The sequence below is a fragment of the Rutilus rutilus genome, assembly GCF_951802725.1.
Source record: "Rutilus rutilus genome assembly, chromosome: 1".
In the NCBI taxonomy this organism is placed as follows: domain Eukaryota; kingdom Metazoa; phylum Chordata; class Actinopteri; order Cypriniformes; family Leuciscidae; genus Rutilus; species Rutilus rutilus.
In genome coordinates this window covers 53,829,326-53,845,517 of record NC_140209.1, presented here as the reverse complement: position 1 = coordinate 53,845,517, position 16,192 = coordinate 53,829,326, and the positions used below count along the sequence as shown (strand labels likewise).

The 16,192-nt window shown below is 38.4% G+C and overlaps 1 protein-coding gene across 2 annotated transcripts in view; it reads left to right on the top strand.

Moving 5' to 3' along the window:
- The first annotated feature begins 225 nt into the window (after positions 1 to 225).
- Positions 226 to 16,192, top strand: part of ttyh2l (tweety homolog 2, like) — a 42,641-nt gene continuing 26,674 nt past the window's right edge. For both annotated transcript variants that reach the window (XM_084402341.1, XM_084402342.1), the window contains exons 1-2: positions 226 to 645; positions 5,623 to 5,795. In XM_084402341.1, the coding sequence (XP_084258467.1) occupies positions 517 to 645; positions 5,623 to 5,795 (302 nt within the window). In that variant the 5' untranslated portion in view covers positions 226 to 516. The remainder of the gene's footprint in view (positions 646 to 5,622; positions 5,796 to 16,192) is intronic.

Here is a 16,192-nt window from a genome sequence, read left to right as displayed (position 1 = left end):
CTGTCTGTGAAACAGACAGGCCTTGACTTGTCATCATTCTATTTATGTCAATTTGGACTTTTTGTCATACTTATGATTTACCAAAGCAGGTTTTTGTTCCCTTATGTGGCTGAAATGGGCTTCCATACATTTTGCTTGAACATTTTGCCGGTGCTGTTTACATGAGTTTGCAATTTGTCCGGAGCGATCAGTGCCGTCGACGCTCGCTCCCTGAGCGCGTGCGGTGCGCAGTCGCAGGAGAGACGCGTGGAGTCAGTCAGTGTCAGGGACAGGGAGCTCTGAAGGGGTCACAGCTGATCACTCTGCACGCAGTCACACACTCAACTCGTGTGTTATGCATCCTTTTAAGCGAAAAGAGCTAGGGGAAATACTTTTGTGCGGTGTTTCCCTGTGTTGTCATTGCGTCTCGTCTTCGGGTGGCGGATCTTTGTTGTGTTTGGTGTTTTAATAGAGTGAACAGTGAGGATAACCGGAGCGCTCCAGAGATCAGCGGTGTTCTTGAGTTTCTCGCCCGGGATGGCCTCATCGCGACAGGACTACATTGCTCCATGGTGGACCTACTGGCTGCACAATTTCCCGCATCTTAATTTTAATTTCCAGGCGGTTGATAATACTTTTAAACCGGAGGACGCCAGCTATCAGCAGGTGAGAGGAGTTGAATGTATTTTTAGTTTATGGAGGGGGGAAATCTAAGTAAACGTTACCAACTGACACACATGCATACAAGAGTCAATAACTATTTCAATTATAATAGTTATAACTATATATATATATATATATATATATATATATATATATATATATATATATATATATGTATGTTTATATATGTATAATAGTTACAACTAATTATAACTATGTATAACTATAACAAAATACTGTGTTCTATATACAAATAAATTAATAAAATAACGTGCAAAATACCAAACCATTTGGCCAAAAAATATTATAATTAATACATTTATTATACATTTACTACATAATGCATTCATTTACTACACTATAATACTTTCAAACGTGTGACAACTTACCCCAACCTGATATAAATGAAAAACACGTTTGTCCTGAAAACATAGCAGGACTTAATTTTAAAGTTGACTCTTGACTGTATGGCAGTCTCTAAAACAAATTTGGCAAAAAAAAAATATATATATATTGATAACTTCAGTCTTTGTTGTTTCATCAGTTTTAATAATGTATTTGCTTTTTTCTGAAAATCAATTAAATCACTTTTATATGCGACATTTTAGAGTCAACATGAAAAGGAAGTTTAGTCTTTTCTTCTCTCCTATATCTGAGTGAAAAGGCTTCTCAAACAAGAAAAAAATGTAGGCCCGAACTTGATTTTGTCCATGGGGAATTGATTGAATGGTTGTGGTTTTCTGTTGGTGGATCTCATGTGAGTGACAGGTTGACCCCGCCCTCACGCCAGTAAACACGTCATCAGAGAAGAGAAGAGATGTCACTGAAAGAGGGATGGGAAGTTATTCTGATTAAACATTATGAGGACACATGAATAAATAAAAAATGCACGGATAAATCATTTCTAATAAATAGTGAGATATACCATTAAAATGGTGACTTTAAATGAACCCCAAAATATGTTGTAATAGCTTTTTACAGGAATTCTAATCTTCTGAAATCGGTGTCACATGTCCCATGTTTTCGTATTTTTCTGGGCCAAGCCTTTAAGACATGTTCCTACAGAAACTGATTAAAAAAAAAAAAAAAAAAAAAAACATACCCATAGAAATATTCACTGAAGTATCGTGTGACAACTAGCCCCGGTCTCCCCTGTGAGTAAGCAGCTGTGGCAGTGGCCTGTTCTTGCAGGTGCAGGATGATGAGTGTGAAATGTAATTCTGTAGTGGATCACTGGTTTCTCTCAGCTCAGCAGTTGTGTAGAACTCAAACAGCTTCTGACATCTGTGACTTGTAGCTTTATATGCATCTGTTTGTTTACATAATCCAAATCCATTACTGCTAAGACAAGAATTCCACATTCCAGTAATGGAATATAGTGTGTACCTTCAGCATCCCGGGACCAAAAATGTGTGATAATTCTAAATGTCTCGCACTGAGCTCTATAAATGTGCAATATCTGGTGTAAACAGATGTGTCTGGTGGTGTGTCAGATCTCCATTAAATAGTCTCTGTTTCCCCTATACTGTGATTTGTACTCTAGCAGAATACAGTCTCCAGAGGAACATTTCCCTCATCGATTCAGTCGATACTTCTGCTGGGGTTTTTATCATAAAGGATATTACGTTCCTTGTTCAAGGTCACATTTTCTGGGTTACATGAGAAAATCAAGCAGCAACGCAAGTTTATTTCATCCCTCGTTCTAAAATAAAGAATGCTTTTCACGTCTTTCTCTCGGGTTAAATCGAAATCAATCTCAAGAATTGTACTTTCTTTAGGAAACGTGTGTTATCAATCTTGACATTGCGATTTGAAATTCACATCACAAAAAATGACAATCTTATTTAATGTGGTTGTAGTTTTTATTACATAATAACGTTTCTCAAAGCAATGACATTTTAGTATGTTCTTTTACTAAAAAGTACCATGGTAAATAAATCCAGTGGTTTTCTGGACATGTACGTTGGTAGTATCATCATAGTTTTATGGTAGCTGAATATGGCAATTAGATGCCATTACTCTACAATATGCAATATATATTTTTTAAAAGCAAGTATATGTAAATATTTCCTTTATTGCTTGGCCTTCTGAATAGACGTCCGGCTTGCCTCAGTATGTCTGTTTTTTTAGCACTGGCAGGAAGTTTGGTTTTAAGTGGTGCTCTTCTGATAAACTTCCTCTGAAAACAATGCATGGGACAAATATAGAGATCAAACGGTTTTATTATTGGTAATAATGACTGTCACCGGTGTTGAGTTCGCAAACACACTCTGGTAGGAGGTTAGCAAGTCAGTTGCAGGTTCCAGAGTTTATTGGTAGTTAAAATTGTGAAAACGTATGTCCAGGGGACTGTGATGTTGCATTAGTTATTATTTTATAGCTTTGGAGACATAATAGAGGTCTCATGATTGCATTTAACTATCAACGTGTCTTAGATTTGACTGAAATTTCCGTTATTAAGGAGTACAGAGTAATGTGGATATGTAGTGTTTGAGATCGTGGTGAGATCTCTGACTTTTGGTTGCAGACAGTGTACAAACTACACAAATCAGGTATTTGCGTAAAAGTGCAGATACCCTAATAAAATATTACTTCGTTTCACTTTTTGAGTTAACCCTTAAAGGCATGAATGTTTCGCCAATCATTATTACACATTCGGGTCTTTAGTGACCCGGATCTGACGGAGATAGTGATTGACGAAACATATATATAGATATATAAAACCTTTTTATATAGTTCATCTTACAGTAAGATGTGTTGGTTAAGGACTTGAGTGTAAATTGATCTGCAAATAGCAATTTATTTATAGCAATTAAGTTTATTTACAAAAAATACACTATAAAACAATTCAAATTCAGTACACTAAAATATCAATTTTATAATTCAGTTGTTCAAACAAGAGAAAATAATTAAAAACTAATCATACATGCAATATAAAAACAAACAGGTACAATACATAGGCATTATTTTAATATTATAGATTTGACCTAAAATAGCCTATCCCATACAGAGAGTAACATGCACATATGGACATAACTGATATTCATGAGCTAGATTTGATTTTCATTAACAGTGATCAATACTAAAATTCGGCATTAGTAACTTACTTTTCACCTTTTATTATTGTAACAGAGCTATTCTAACTCTACACTTTGGTTTTGACCATAATTCCCAAGTTCTTATATGGCGGTTTAACTGTACCATTGAAAATAATGTCACACCAGCCTTTAGTGATTTTAGTAATTTTGCTTGGAATTTCCCAAGAGCATGTTGTGATTATGTAATGTGAAATTGAGGTTTGCAGCACTCTGTGGTAACCACACTTTTTCATCCCCTGACTCAACTTTAACATTTAAAAAGCTTGTCAAGTATTTGTTTTGCATTTAAATGAGCAGTAGCCCTTTTCAGTGTTTTCTTAACCTAATAATATCTAATCTAATGTAATATATATATATATATATATATATATATATATATATATATATATATATATATATAATATCCGGCTGTCCTTCTGGTCTCCTTGGATCACAAGACTCCAGAGCTGACGTGCTTTACTTTCATCACATGATGTTGGACTCAAAGACTGAAGGTTTCTGTTTAGCCTCAGTCCATGTGGGTTGCCATGGCGATGCGCGTGGGGGCTCAAGCACGCCCTCATAACAACCATTATATGATTTATCCGCCCACAGCTTTGAACCGTTCCATGCACAACGTCAAGATACATAATCTCTTAGAGATGCAAACACCTTTGTTTTTCAATTTTCTACATATAGACTGTTCAGAAAACATCTCTGTTCAGTTCTTTCCTCATACCATCGCAAATAACGTATAATGTGCCACGTTCAAGTGTAGCTTAGAACATTTGCATTATTTTTACACTGCAAAACACATATTTGTCTTGTGTTCTGGTACAAACGTTTAACGCCTATTGGAAATTCTCTGAAAAAATGTATATTTTTTTAATTCAAGCATTTTCTGATGATCTTTTACTGGAAAGCAAGACTAAAATACTGATTAAAGGGATAGTTCACTTTGAAATTAAATTTTGGTATGTTTTAGCTTACCTGAAGGGCATCCAAGATGTAGGTGTCTTTTTTTCCTCAGTAGTTTCAATTTTGATATTTTAGGTCAAACCGTTCTTGTCTGTCAGTCATATAATGCAGGTCTGCGGTCACTGTCTCAAAACAGCATGCACAAGTCCAAATTAAAACAATTCCCCATCGTCCAAATGAAACAATTCCCCATCGTAAGTACACTTTGATGGCCTAAGACACGAAACGAGCGGTTTGTGTGAGAAAACGAACAGTATTAAATATAGTTTTTGCCTCTTGAACAAAGCCGCGTCCAACTGATCTGACGGCGCGGGCGGGTATAGATATATACACTGATGTCGCCTTGGCTAATGAACTGCAATAGCGAAGGCGACATCTAGTGTTTCTATATCTATATCCGCCCGCGTGCGGGTATAGAAACACTAGCACTAGATGTCGCCTTCGCTATTGCAGTTCATTAGCCAAGGCGACATCAGTGTATATATCTATACCCGCCCGCGCCGTCAGATCAGTTGGACGCGGCTTTGTTCAAGAGGCAAAAACTATATTTAATACTGTTCGTTTTCTCACACAAACCGCTCGTTTCGTGTCTTAGGCCATCAAAGTGTACTTACGATGGGGAATTGTTTCATTTGGACGATGGGGAATTGTTTTAATTTGGACTTGTTCATGCTCTTTGAGACAGTGACCATAGACCTGCATTATTTGACTGACAGACAAGAACGGTTTGACCTAAAAATATCAAAATTGAAACTACTGCGGAAACAAAGACACCTACATCTTGGATGCCCTTCAGGTAAGCTAAAACATACCAAAATTTAATTTCAAAGTGAACTATCCCTTTAAGAAAGTACACTGCAGCAGCATCACTAATCTCTGTTTGATTTGACCATCTGGCCCGTGTCTTCTTGACTCTGTCCGGCAGGCTCTCGTCTTGCTGGCCTGTGTGTCTGCGCTGGGTCTGGGCTTGAGTCTGCTGGTTCTGTCTGCGTATCTGACCTGCCTGTGCTGCTGTCGAAGGGAAGAGGATGAGGAAGTCAAAAGGCCTGACACCTGCTGTGTCACATGGACTGCTGTTATCACCGGTCTGGTCATATGGTGAGTTGTTTATGGTCACTTTGTTTTGCACCTGTCAGGACATGTGCATGTGTATTTCTGAATTCATCTTCATTTTATTCATCAACACTTTAGAGTCGATGACGTAGCTAATTTTTTTTTTTTTCTGTCTATGGACATTTTTCCAAAATAATTGTTGACAAAAAAAATGTTGGGGTCGTTGAGATTTAAAAAAAAAAAAAAAAAAAGACAATAATGCTTTAAATTAAATTGATTAAAAGTCACAGTAAAGACGTTTTTAATGTTACAAAATATTTATATTTCAAATAAATGCTGCTCTTTGGAACTTTATTCATCTAATAGTCCTAAAAAAATGACTAGATGGGAATTTCTTTTTTGATAAATAAATAAATTGAATTGATTTTTTTTTTATAATATATATATATATATATATATATATATATATATATTAAAAACATATGTAACATATCCATTCAGCATTACAGTATAATTGAAAGCTATACATTTTAACATTTATTAGGCTTTAAAAAAATTAACTTTTAATTTAAGTGAAGTTAAAACAATCTTTACATAAACCATTTGTAATCAATGACTTATTTAGCTGTGGCTTTAATATATCAGGGCTCAATGCTAAGTTTTTTCTTCTCAGTTTATAGTAAGGCAACAACTCATAGTCCCGTCCCTTGGGTGAAGGAGGAAATCCTCATGCAGCGGCACTTGGTATTAAGCATTAGTCAGGTCGATGGTAGAGTATAAATTTTAGAGCAGGATGTAGAAAAGAGTCCACAATCTCTGCTTTATTTGGCTCTCTGAGGTCAACGCACATCCAAATTTCACCGGATTTTTCTGCATAACAACAATTGGAGACACCCATGCAGAGACGTTAATGTGTTCTATCACCCAGGCTGCTTGCAAGCGATTTAATTCCTCTGACAAAGTTTCATCCAGCTTTATAAAGTTTAAAGCACATCCAAACTCAGTTGACTCAGCAACAGTGCACTGAAAGACTGGCACAGGAGAAGTCCGGTCATGCCATTTGTGTCAGCTCAAGTCACATCCTGGGGGTCACATCCAAGTCACCAGTGAGGGTACGAAACCCCTTGCATGTTCCACCAAACATGCTTGTGTTCCACCCCTTGCATGTTCCATGGGACACCAAAAGTTTACCGATCCTCTCACGGTTGCCAAAAGACTTGGACTGAGTATGCATTCTTAGTGATGGAAAGACATGGAATGCTTCCCATTTTACTGCATTTCCATGCACACCTAGCCTGGATGCCAGCCAAACTTAGCCCCGCCCACAACATTTGAGGTTGGGAAGTTCGGTCTGGATTTGATCCGTTGTGGAGCAACTATGCTCGAACCAGAGCTGTTCGGACCAATCAAATTGTCAGGACGGGCTTTATACGATGATGGACAGATGATCAACAGTAACGTAATCATCCACGTCACCAAAGAGCGCTTGGGTTGAGTTCGTTGACAACAAAGATGGCTGCCGCTGGAGAATTGAGATTTGTAGATTCCGCCATCGCGTCTGTTATAGAAGATATCGACAGCGCATTGATTTTAAAAGAGGAACAGAGAACCGCGATCAAGGCATTTGTCGAACGGAAAGATGAATGAAGAACATACGTCTCTTACTCCATTGCTCTGATTGGTTGTAGGTCCATCCAATTGAGTGCAGAGGCATTTTCTTTCCTGGTTTGGTTAAACACGCCCCATAATCACAGCCTAATGGAGCAGTATCAGACTCATATGCTGACTAGAATCTGAGTATGACGACGTCAGGCTAATGCACACCAACAACTCCAGCTGAGAACACTGCTCACTTCACACACACTCATACCACTAGACCTAAACGTGATGTTCGGAAGCCTAGTTGGTTCTAATTGCATTTATTGAGATTCATTAATTAGAAAACAGACATTCTTTTATAATAGAATTTTTTCTCGTTATATTGTTTACAATGAATTGGTTGAGGAGTACTAAGAAGGTTAATGTCTAACTTAAAAAAAAAATGAATGAGGGGGAGGGTTGTGAATGACGTCCCGGGTCGATAAAGACCCGAGGTATGCGTTTAAGGTTTAACCTGTGGCGTTTCATTTAGGACATCAGCAGTGTTTTACCATGGATAATGATGCATTTGGATTGGATTTGTTATGCGACAGGTTCATGGGTGAGATGTTAGCTGTGGAAGAGATATTTTTAGTATTTAAGCTTGTGTGCTGTGACCTCGTGCACAGTTCCTTGTTCTCCCAAACGGCGGTGCAAATCAGAGCACGAACCACTGCATTCAGCTCCGAATGGTAGGAATTAAGATGGAAACTCAATTCTAATTTTGTGCGAATTAATCCTCCTTCACCTCTTCTCTCTTTGAGCCGGGTATGTCGGCAAATTCATTCTCTGCTAACCAGAACACACGTGTCACATGATTCATGATGTCCAGTGCTTGTCATTAGAATGAACACGCGTGAAAACACGTCAGGATCTCTTATGCACAAAGACTGTTAGAGATCACGTTAACAGTGAGAGATCGTCTCTGGTAGGATATTTGCATGAGTGATATCCTAAAGCTTAGTTCCTACCCTCAAGAGAACCTATAAATCAGTCTTCCCAGAGGCTCAAACCTCTAGAGCATTGGAGAGTTAGCACACTGCTAACACTGTTTGCGTTCACATTGTGTCGATAAAAGATAACAAATGCTTCTGCTTAAGTGCTAAATTGAATTGGCAGAGTGTTCATCTTAAACTTGTGACAGTCATGAAAGTTTGGGTCTTGATTGAGTTAACATTCCAGATCTAGACACAGGGCCATTGTCATGTTAACTGCTACTGCGTGATCTGCTTAGCATAAAGTCTGACTTAACCTTTTACTATTGTGCATGCTTTCTAACACACTTTATTATTAATAATTGGCTCTTTTAAAGACCTATATAAAATCCAAATTGGAGATTTGTGGCTTTAGCCCATGCCTTATAGATATACGGTCACACTAAAGTTCTCTTATATGATTGATATATATATACAGTATATATATATATATATATATATATATATATATATATATATATATATATATATATATTCCAGTGGCGGCTGCTGGTCTTTCAAAGAGGGGAAGCTCATTTTCGGCCTACATCATAAAAATGGTCCATTTATTTATACGTAAATTCTGCCCTACATTCCTTTTCAAGAAAATGCTCTGTGACCCTGTCGTACCAACTAGGCGTCTTTTCCAGTGACTTGACCAGTGTCCTCTCAATGGCCAGCAGAGCTAGGTATTATGGTATAAATGTAATAATATAATAAAGGTATAAATAATGATATAATAAAGTATAATAATAATAATAATAATACTAATAATATTTTTTTATTATTTTAATAATTACTTTTTAATTATTACTAATAATAATATAAAAAATATAATAAGTAATAATATAATAAAGGTATAAATGTATAATTGTGTGAAATGTTTGATGAAAATTGGCTAGCAATTTCGACAAGCAAATACCAAGAAATAGGTTGCAGCAGTTTGTCTTTTGACTACACTTGCAAAATCCGCGATGGTACTGAGCTCGAATGGCTTCAGCGTCAGCGACTTTTTATAGTATGAAATCGCTGTCAATCAAAAGGAGATGCAGTTTTTTTTAGACAGACCCTCCAATCATCACGCAGAAGCCCGGAGTCCAGGCCAGCCCACTCCTCATTCACCCTCAGAGACGCTGAGCGTCCGTGGGCGGGGCATAATCGCAGCATTTATCCAATGACCGTCTAGTTTTGAAGCACTGAAGAAAACTGTTCAAAGCAGCTCCATTGAAGTCAGTGGATGCTGGGATTCAACAGGGAAATGCACTGTGACGCTACGGGAATGTATGAGAAGGAAATCGAGTTAGCCGACCTCGACCTGCTATGTGTAGCTGATTCTGAATGAACTTGTCTTTGAGATTAACTTGTTCTAACGCATCTTTAGTCAATAAAATGTTAACACAATAGTACAGTACATACACTCACCTAAAGGATTATTAGGAACACCATACTAATACTGTGTTTGACCCTTTTTCGCCTTCAGAACTGCCTTAATTCTACATGGCATTGATTCAACAAGGTGCTGAAAGCATTCTTTAGAAATTATATAGCAGTTATAATAGCAGTTGATGGAGATTTGTGGGATGCACATCCAGGGCACGAAGCTCCCGTTCCACCACATCCCAAAGATGCTCTATTGGGTTGAGATCTGGTGACTGTGGGGGCCATTTTAGTACAGTGAACTCATTGTCATGTTCAAGAAACCAATTTGAAATGATTCGAGCTTTGTGACATGGTGCATTATCCTGCTGGAAGTAGCCATCAGAGGATGGGTACATGGTGGTCATAAAGGGATGGACATGGTCAGAAACAATGCTCAGGTAGGCCGTGGCATTTAAACGATGCCCAATTGGCACTAAGGGGCCTAAAGTGTGCCAAGAAAACATCCCCCACACCATTACACCACCACCACCAGCCTGCACAGTGGTAACAAGGCATGATGGATCCATGTTCTCATTCTGTTTACGCCAAATTCTGACTCTACCATCTGAATGTCTCAACAGAAATCGAGACTCATCAGACCAGGCAACATTTTTCCAGTCTTCAACTGTCCAATTTTGGTGAGCTCGTGCAAATTGTAGCCTCTTTTTCCTATTTGTAGTGGAGATGAGTGGTACCCGGTGGGGTCTTCTGCTGTTGTAGCCCATCCGCCTCAAGGTTGTGTGTGTTGTGGCTTCACAAATGCTTTGCTGCATACCTCGGTTGTAACGAGTGGTTATTTCAGTCAAAGTTGCTCTTCTATCAGCTTGAATCAGTCGGCCCATTCTCCTCTGACCTCTAGCATCAACAAGGCATTTTCGCCCACAGGACTGCCGCATACTGGATGTTTTTCCCTTTTCACACCATTCTTTGTAAACCCTAGAAATGGTTGTGCGTGAAAATCCCAGTAACTGAGCAGATTGTGAAATACTCAGACCAGCCCGTCTGGCACCGACAACCATGCCACGCTCAAAATTGCTTAAATCACCTTTCTTTCCCATTCTGACATTCAGTTTGGAGTTCAGGAGATTGTCTTGACCAGGACCACACCCCTAAATGCATTGAAGCAACTGCCATGTGATTGGTTGATTAGATAATTGCATTAATGAGAAATTGAACAGGTGTTCCTAATAATCCTTTAGGTGGGTGTATTTGAACATTCATTTTTTGACAGTATAGGGGAAGCCGAGCTTCCCTTGCAGTCTTAAAAGAAATCTCCACTGATATATTCGGACACAGCAACAGTGTTCTAAAAACATGGCGCCAAATTTGAAAGAGTTCTTAACTTTTTAAACACTTTAAAAACGTGTGTCGTGTTTTTAAACTCAAAAACATGTTCAGTGTGATTATTCAGTATTATCTTTCTTATTGTTTATAATTATAGTCTGAGGGTTTAGTGAAGCATCAAGTTGCAAGCTCAGTTTTCTCATTTCCTCCACTTACTATATGACATCACCTTCCTCTTACAGTTTCCTCTCTATCACAGATAAACATCACATGTGCTTGTGTTACTTCTATATTCATTTTCTGATGACCTAAATAACCTGAATTTGAGTTTGTTCTTCAGACCAAACTTCTTGTAAATGGCTTCGGAAGGTGAATTTCATTTTTGGGTGAGATATTCCTTAAGTAAATCCATACCAGTTGACCACTTATGTGAATTTTGGACACATACATTACATTTCTAAATGTATATGGTGGTTGCGACCCTGCGTGAAGGTGCATGTGCGCTGTACTGGGGATGTACTAAAGCAGAACACGTTCTTAAGCTAAGACACTGTTATACTAAGACCTTAACTTAATAATGTGGCTGTTTATCTAATTCATGTTGTTGTCAGGTGGCCCGTGGTCGTCCTTATTGGATTAACCCATCAGTTCTAAGGCGTTCTTTAATTCCATTATATTACCATTTTTAAACAGAACAAGGGATAGTTTTTATTTTCAGTGGCTCCGTTCCTTCTAAAACATTTGGATGTGGGTAAATACCATTGTCATGTACTGTATATCAGAAGCCAGTTCTCTCCTTTAGCCACTTTTCCTTCACATTTACAGAAAAACATTAGCCCCTTTCACCCCATAGTCCACAGTTTTTCAGTTTATCTCAATTTTTGCTAATCATAAACGAACGTTCTTTTCAGTTAGCCGTGCCCTGTGGTCTAATGACAGCGCTGACCCCATTAAAGCCCTGCAGAGATGGCTGATGGGTGAAGATTCAGGAAACTGACCCTCTAATTCTGATCCAGCTTCTGAACAGCACTTGAACCCTGCAGCTTATAGAGATAGTGTGTCTCTCATTTGCACGTTTGGACATATTAGGCGTTTAAATGGCACTTTATCCTTTCAACGCTCTATCAATGCTCAGCGGGAGCATGTAAGTGTTTACTGAAGCAATGGACGGCTTAGAGGAGGATCACCGGTCTCTAGCTGTGATATCAGTCCTCACTGTTATTTATTTGTAACTATTGGATACAAAAGAAGAAGATTTGAAGGATATCTATGCAGATCTTTCCATACTAACATTAAAGGAACACGCCAACTTTTTGGGACTTTAGCTTATTCACCGTATCCCCCAGAATTAGATAAGTCCATACATAGCCTTCTCATCTCCATGCGTACCGTAACTCTGTCTGACGCACCCACCGCTAGCCTAGCTTAGCACAAAGACTGGAGGTAAACGGCTCCAGCTAGCATACTGCTCCTAATAAGTGACAAAATAACGCCAACATTTTCCTATTTACATGTTGTGATTTGTATAGTCACAGCGTGTACAAATAACAAGGTCACATGAGACACAGCCATCTTCTAACCGTATACATACTGGGAACTATATTCTCAGAAGGCGAAGCACTGCTACTTGGGCGGAGGGATTTGCTCGCAGCACCTGAGAAGCCCCGTGGTGAGGGGCTTCTCAGGTGAAGTAGCAGTGTAGAGTGAAGTAGCAGTGCTTCGCCTTCTGAGAATATAGTTCCCAGTATGTATACGGTTAGAAGATGACTGTGTCTCATGTGACCTTGTTATTTATACACGCGGTGAAGTTATCGCGTTCACTTCTGTCAACTGTCATTCTGAATGTCATTTGATACCAGAGATATTCAACTTGGTGAAGAAAGAAAACCAACACTTTTTGGGGATTTCTAGGCCTTGTATTTCATGTAGTGTTTTTATTATCTTGATTTCTCACAACTTGTTTGCTTTTACTGGGCGAGTCGGAGTGAACTGCGATGCTAATAGAGTTTCACGAACGCGTAGCCGTGCACAGAAGACCAACGCTTTTTAAGGACTACAACAAACAGATGGTAGGGACTAAAATGAGCTTCTTCATGGGTTAGTGACATCAATAATCTTAAAATTTACATAAACCCCGCCCCCGGGAACGTGATTTATAGATTATCATGACAGAATATGCTAATCAATGACTAGAAGATAGTTAACTCAACGACTGAAATTTTAAGTGATTGTCTGTGTGAGGTAATCAGAGCTGCTAACACACACAAGCTCTCGAAGCTCCGCCCTCTGTGCCGGGAGGAGCAGCTCATTTGCATTTAAAAGGGGCGGACTCAAAAACTGCGAGTTTTTGCTCACCCTCAAAAAGTGACAATTTTAACATGCTATAAAAACTATCTGTGGGATATTTTGAGCTAAAACTTCACATGCACACTCATCAGAGACTTAATTTAAATCTTGTGAAAAGGGCATTAAAGTAGCCCTTTAATTTTCATTTTAGGGTGAATTATCCCTATGAACATTTTAAAAACACCACAGGCAGTGTTTGTATGATCCACTTCTTTAAGAACTATTTAAATCTTTGCACTTTCACTTGTTTAATCGTTCACTGTGTCCAATCATTTATTTCAAATTTGCACCTTATTTGCTTTTGGCACTTCAATCAATGGAGAAATGCAGTTTGTAGGTGAGATGCATCCAGATGAGCAGTGATTTCAGCAGCTTGAGGGTGAAAGCCAGGCTAGCGCACTCAATTGCTAATGGGAGCAGAAATGCTGCTGGCCTGAGGGAGTTGTAGTAATGATATAAGGAAAGAGCCAGGAATCCATCATGCTTAGGGGAAATCAGAGACAGGATTCTCACTCAGACCACCTGCACACACACACACACACACACACACACACACACACACACACACACACACACACACACACACACACACACACCCTGTTGAGGAGTTACTTTAGCAGGACAGTGTATGCCATCTGCTCAGTCTCCACTGTGGATGTCTTATATTTACAGTGGGTTTCTTAGTTTCTTAATTTGCATTGAAGGTGTTTTTATGTGGGTGTTCATGTGTGTATTTATTTGTGGATGAACAAGGTACGTTGGTGAGAACAGAGGTGTCAAAGACAAAAGAGTCCAGTCAGGCCCATGAGATGCTTTGAGGACAAAAAAATGTAAAAATGCTATACATATTAATGCCATTTACTATAAATTATTATATAAATAAATGATTTCATTTGCTGTTGCATTTTGTACATCACTTGTTTATGCAGTAGAGCCTTTATTTTAATTATGTTCATTGCACAGCATTCAAATTCATGCTTTTCAGCTGAAACTGGATTTGTGGGTGACAATGTCCTTTGTCGACCCAGTTTGTTTTGTCTCATTTTTAAGTTTGAGTCAGTCAGTAATGGCAATAATGGCATGGACAAGGGGAAAATACTAGAGGTAGAAAACAGAATGATTATGAAATCATGCCATGAATACCATTGGTGCTGGCATAGAAATTCCATTTTTCCATAAAGAGGTCAGCAGATTCATTCTAGGGCTAGTAATAGTTATTGGTAATAAAATAAAAAGTAATTATTTTCTGAGGAGCACTTATAAACTTATTAATAAAAAAAAATAAAAATGAAGACAAATAAATAATCTACTGAACATTTTCTAATTTAGCCTATATTTAGGTTTTCTAATCTCCATCTTCAGTATTAGTTTTTTAAAACTAATTAACTAGAAAAGAAAAGTTGAAAAAAAGGGTTTCAAGGATATATCCCTTGTGTGTGTTTTTTCATGCATCTTGGCTGTTTCCTAGAGTGTTGCTAGAGCTGATAAATAGATGGATGGATGGATGGATGGATGGATGGATGGATGGACAGACAGATGAAAAGATAGATGTATAGGTGACTTTATTATGAATGTGACAACTTGCCTTTGTTTCGTGACAGGATACTTAGGGATACTGAAGAAAAATTATGGATGGGTGGATGGGTTGATAGATAGATGGTTGTATGGATGGATGGGTGAATGGACGGACATACAGATAAGGCAGATAGATGCATGAATAGATAAATGGACAGACGGATGGATGGATTAATGGACAGACCTGGATGGATGGGTGGATGGATTGATAGATGGATGTATGGGCGAATGGACGGACATACAGACAAGGCAGATAGATGCATGGATGGATGGATGGATGGATAGAAAGATAAACAGATGGATGCATGGATGGATGGATGGATGGATTGACAAACGGATGGAGGGATGGACAGATAGATGGGGGTATGAGCTGATGGATGGATAGATGGATGGATGGATGGATGGATGGATGGATGGATGGATGGATCAAGACAGATAGATGCAAGGATGGATACATGGACAGACCAATAGATTGATGGGTGGGGTGAATGGATGGGCAGACAGACAAAACAGATAGATGCACTGATGGATACATGGACAGACGGATGGATGGGTGAATGCACACATGCTTCTGATGAGGTTGCTTAATGAAGCTGATCTGATGCTGTCTGGAGAAGAGAGCAAACTGCAGTCTAAACACAGCAGTCTAATTAGGTAGAGCACAATTCTGGAGGCTACTTTGAAATATTTACTCAGATTTCACATTAGAAGCCACCTCGAGACCAATTGAGTCAAAATGATGAATTTTTAAGTCAAACTGGTACTGGTGAGCTGTTTATTGCGGTGGCAGCTGGTGTCAGATGTGTTTGGGCAACTTGGGCCTGGGAATTGTCTCTGTGAAACAAGGCTCCTTCAATATAAATTAACAAGTGATAAGACCTACCCTGGGTGAATCTCTCAAAACCCTTTTTTTTACTGAAAGAAATTAGTATTTTTATTCAGCAAGAATGTGATCAGAAGTGACAGTAAATACATTTATAATGTTATTCAAAAACTCTATTTCACATAAATGCTGTAAGTTGTTCAACTTTCTATTCCTCAAATAATCCTGAAATTTATTTTAGCATGTTTTCTGCAAAAATATTGAGCGGCACAACTGTTTTCAACACTTATAATAATCAGAAATATTTCTTGATCATCAAATCATCATATTAGAATTATTTCTGAAGGATCATGTGACACTGAAGACTGGAGTAATGATGCTAA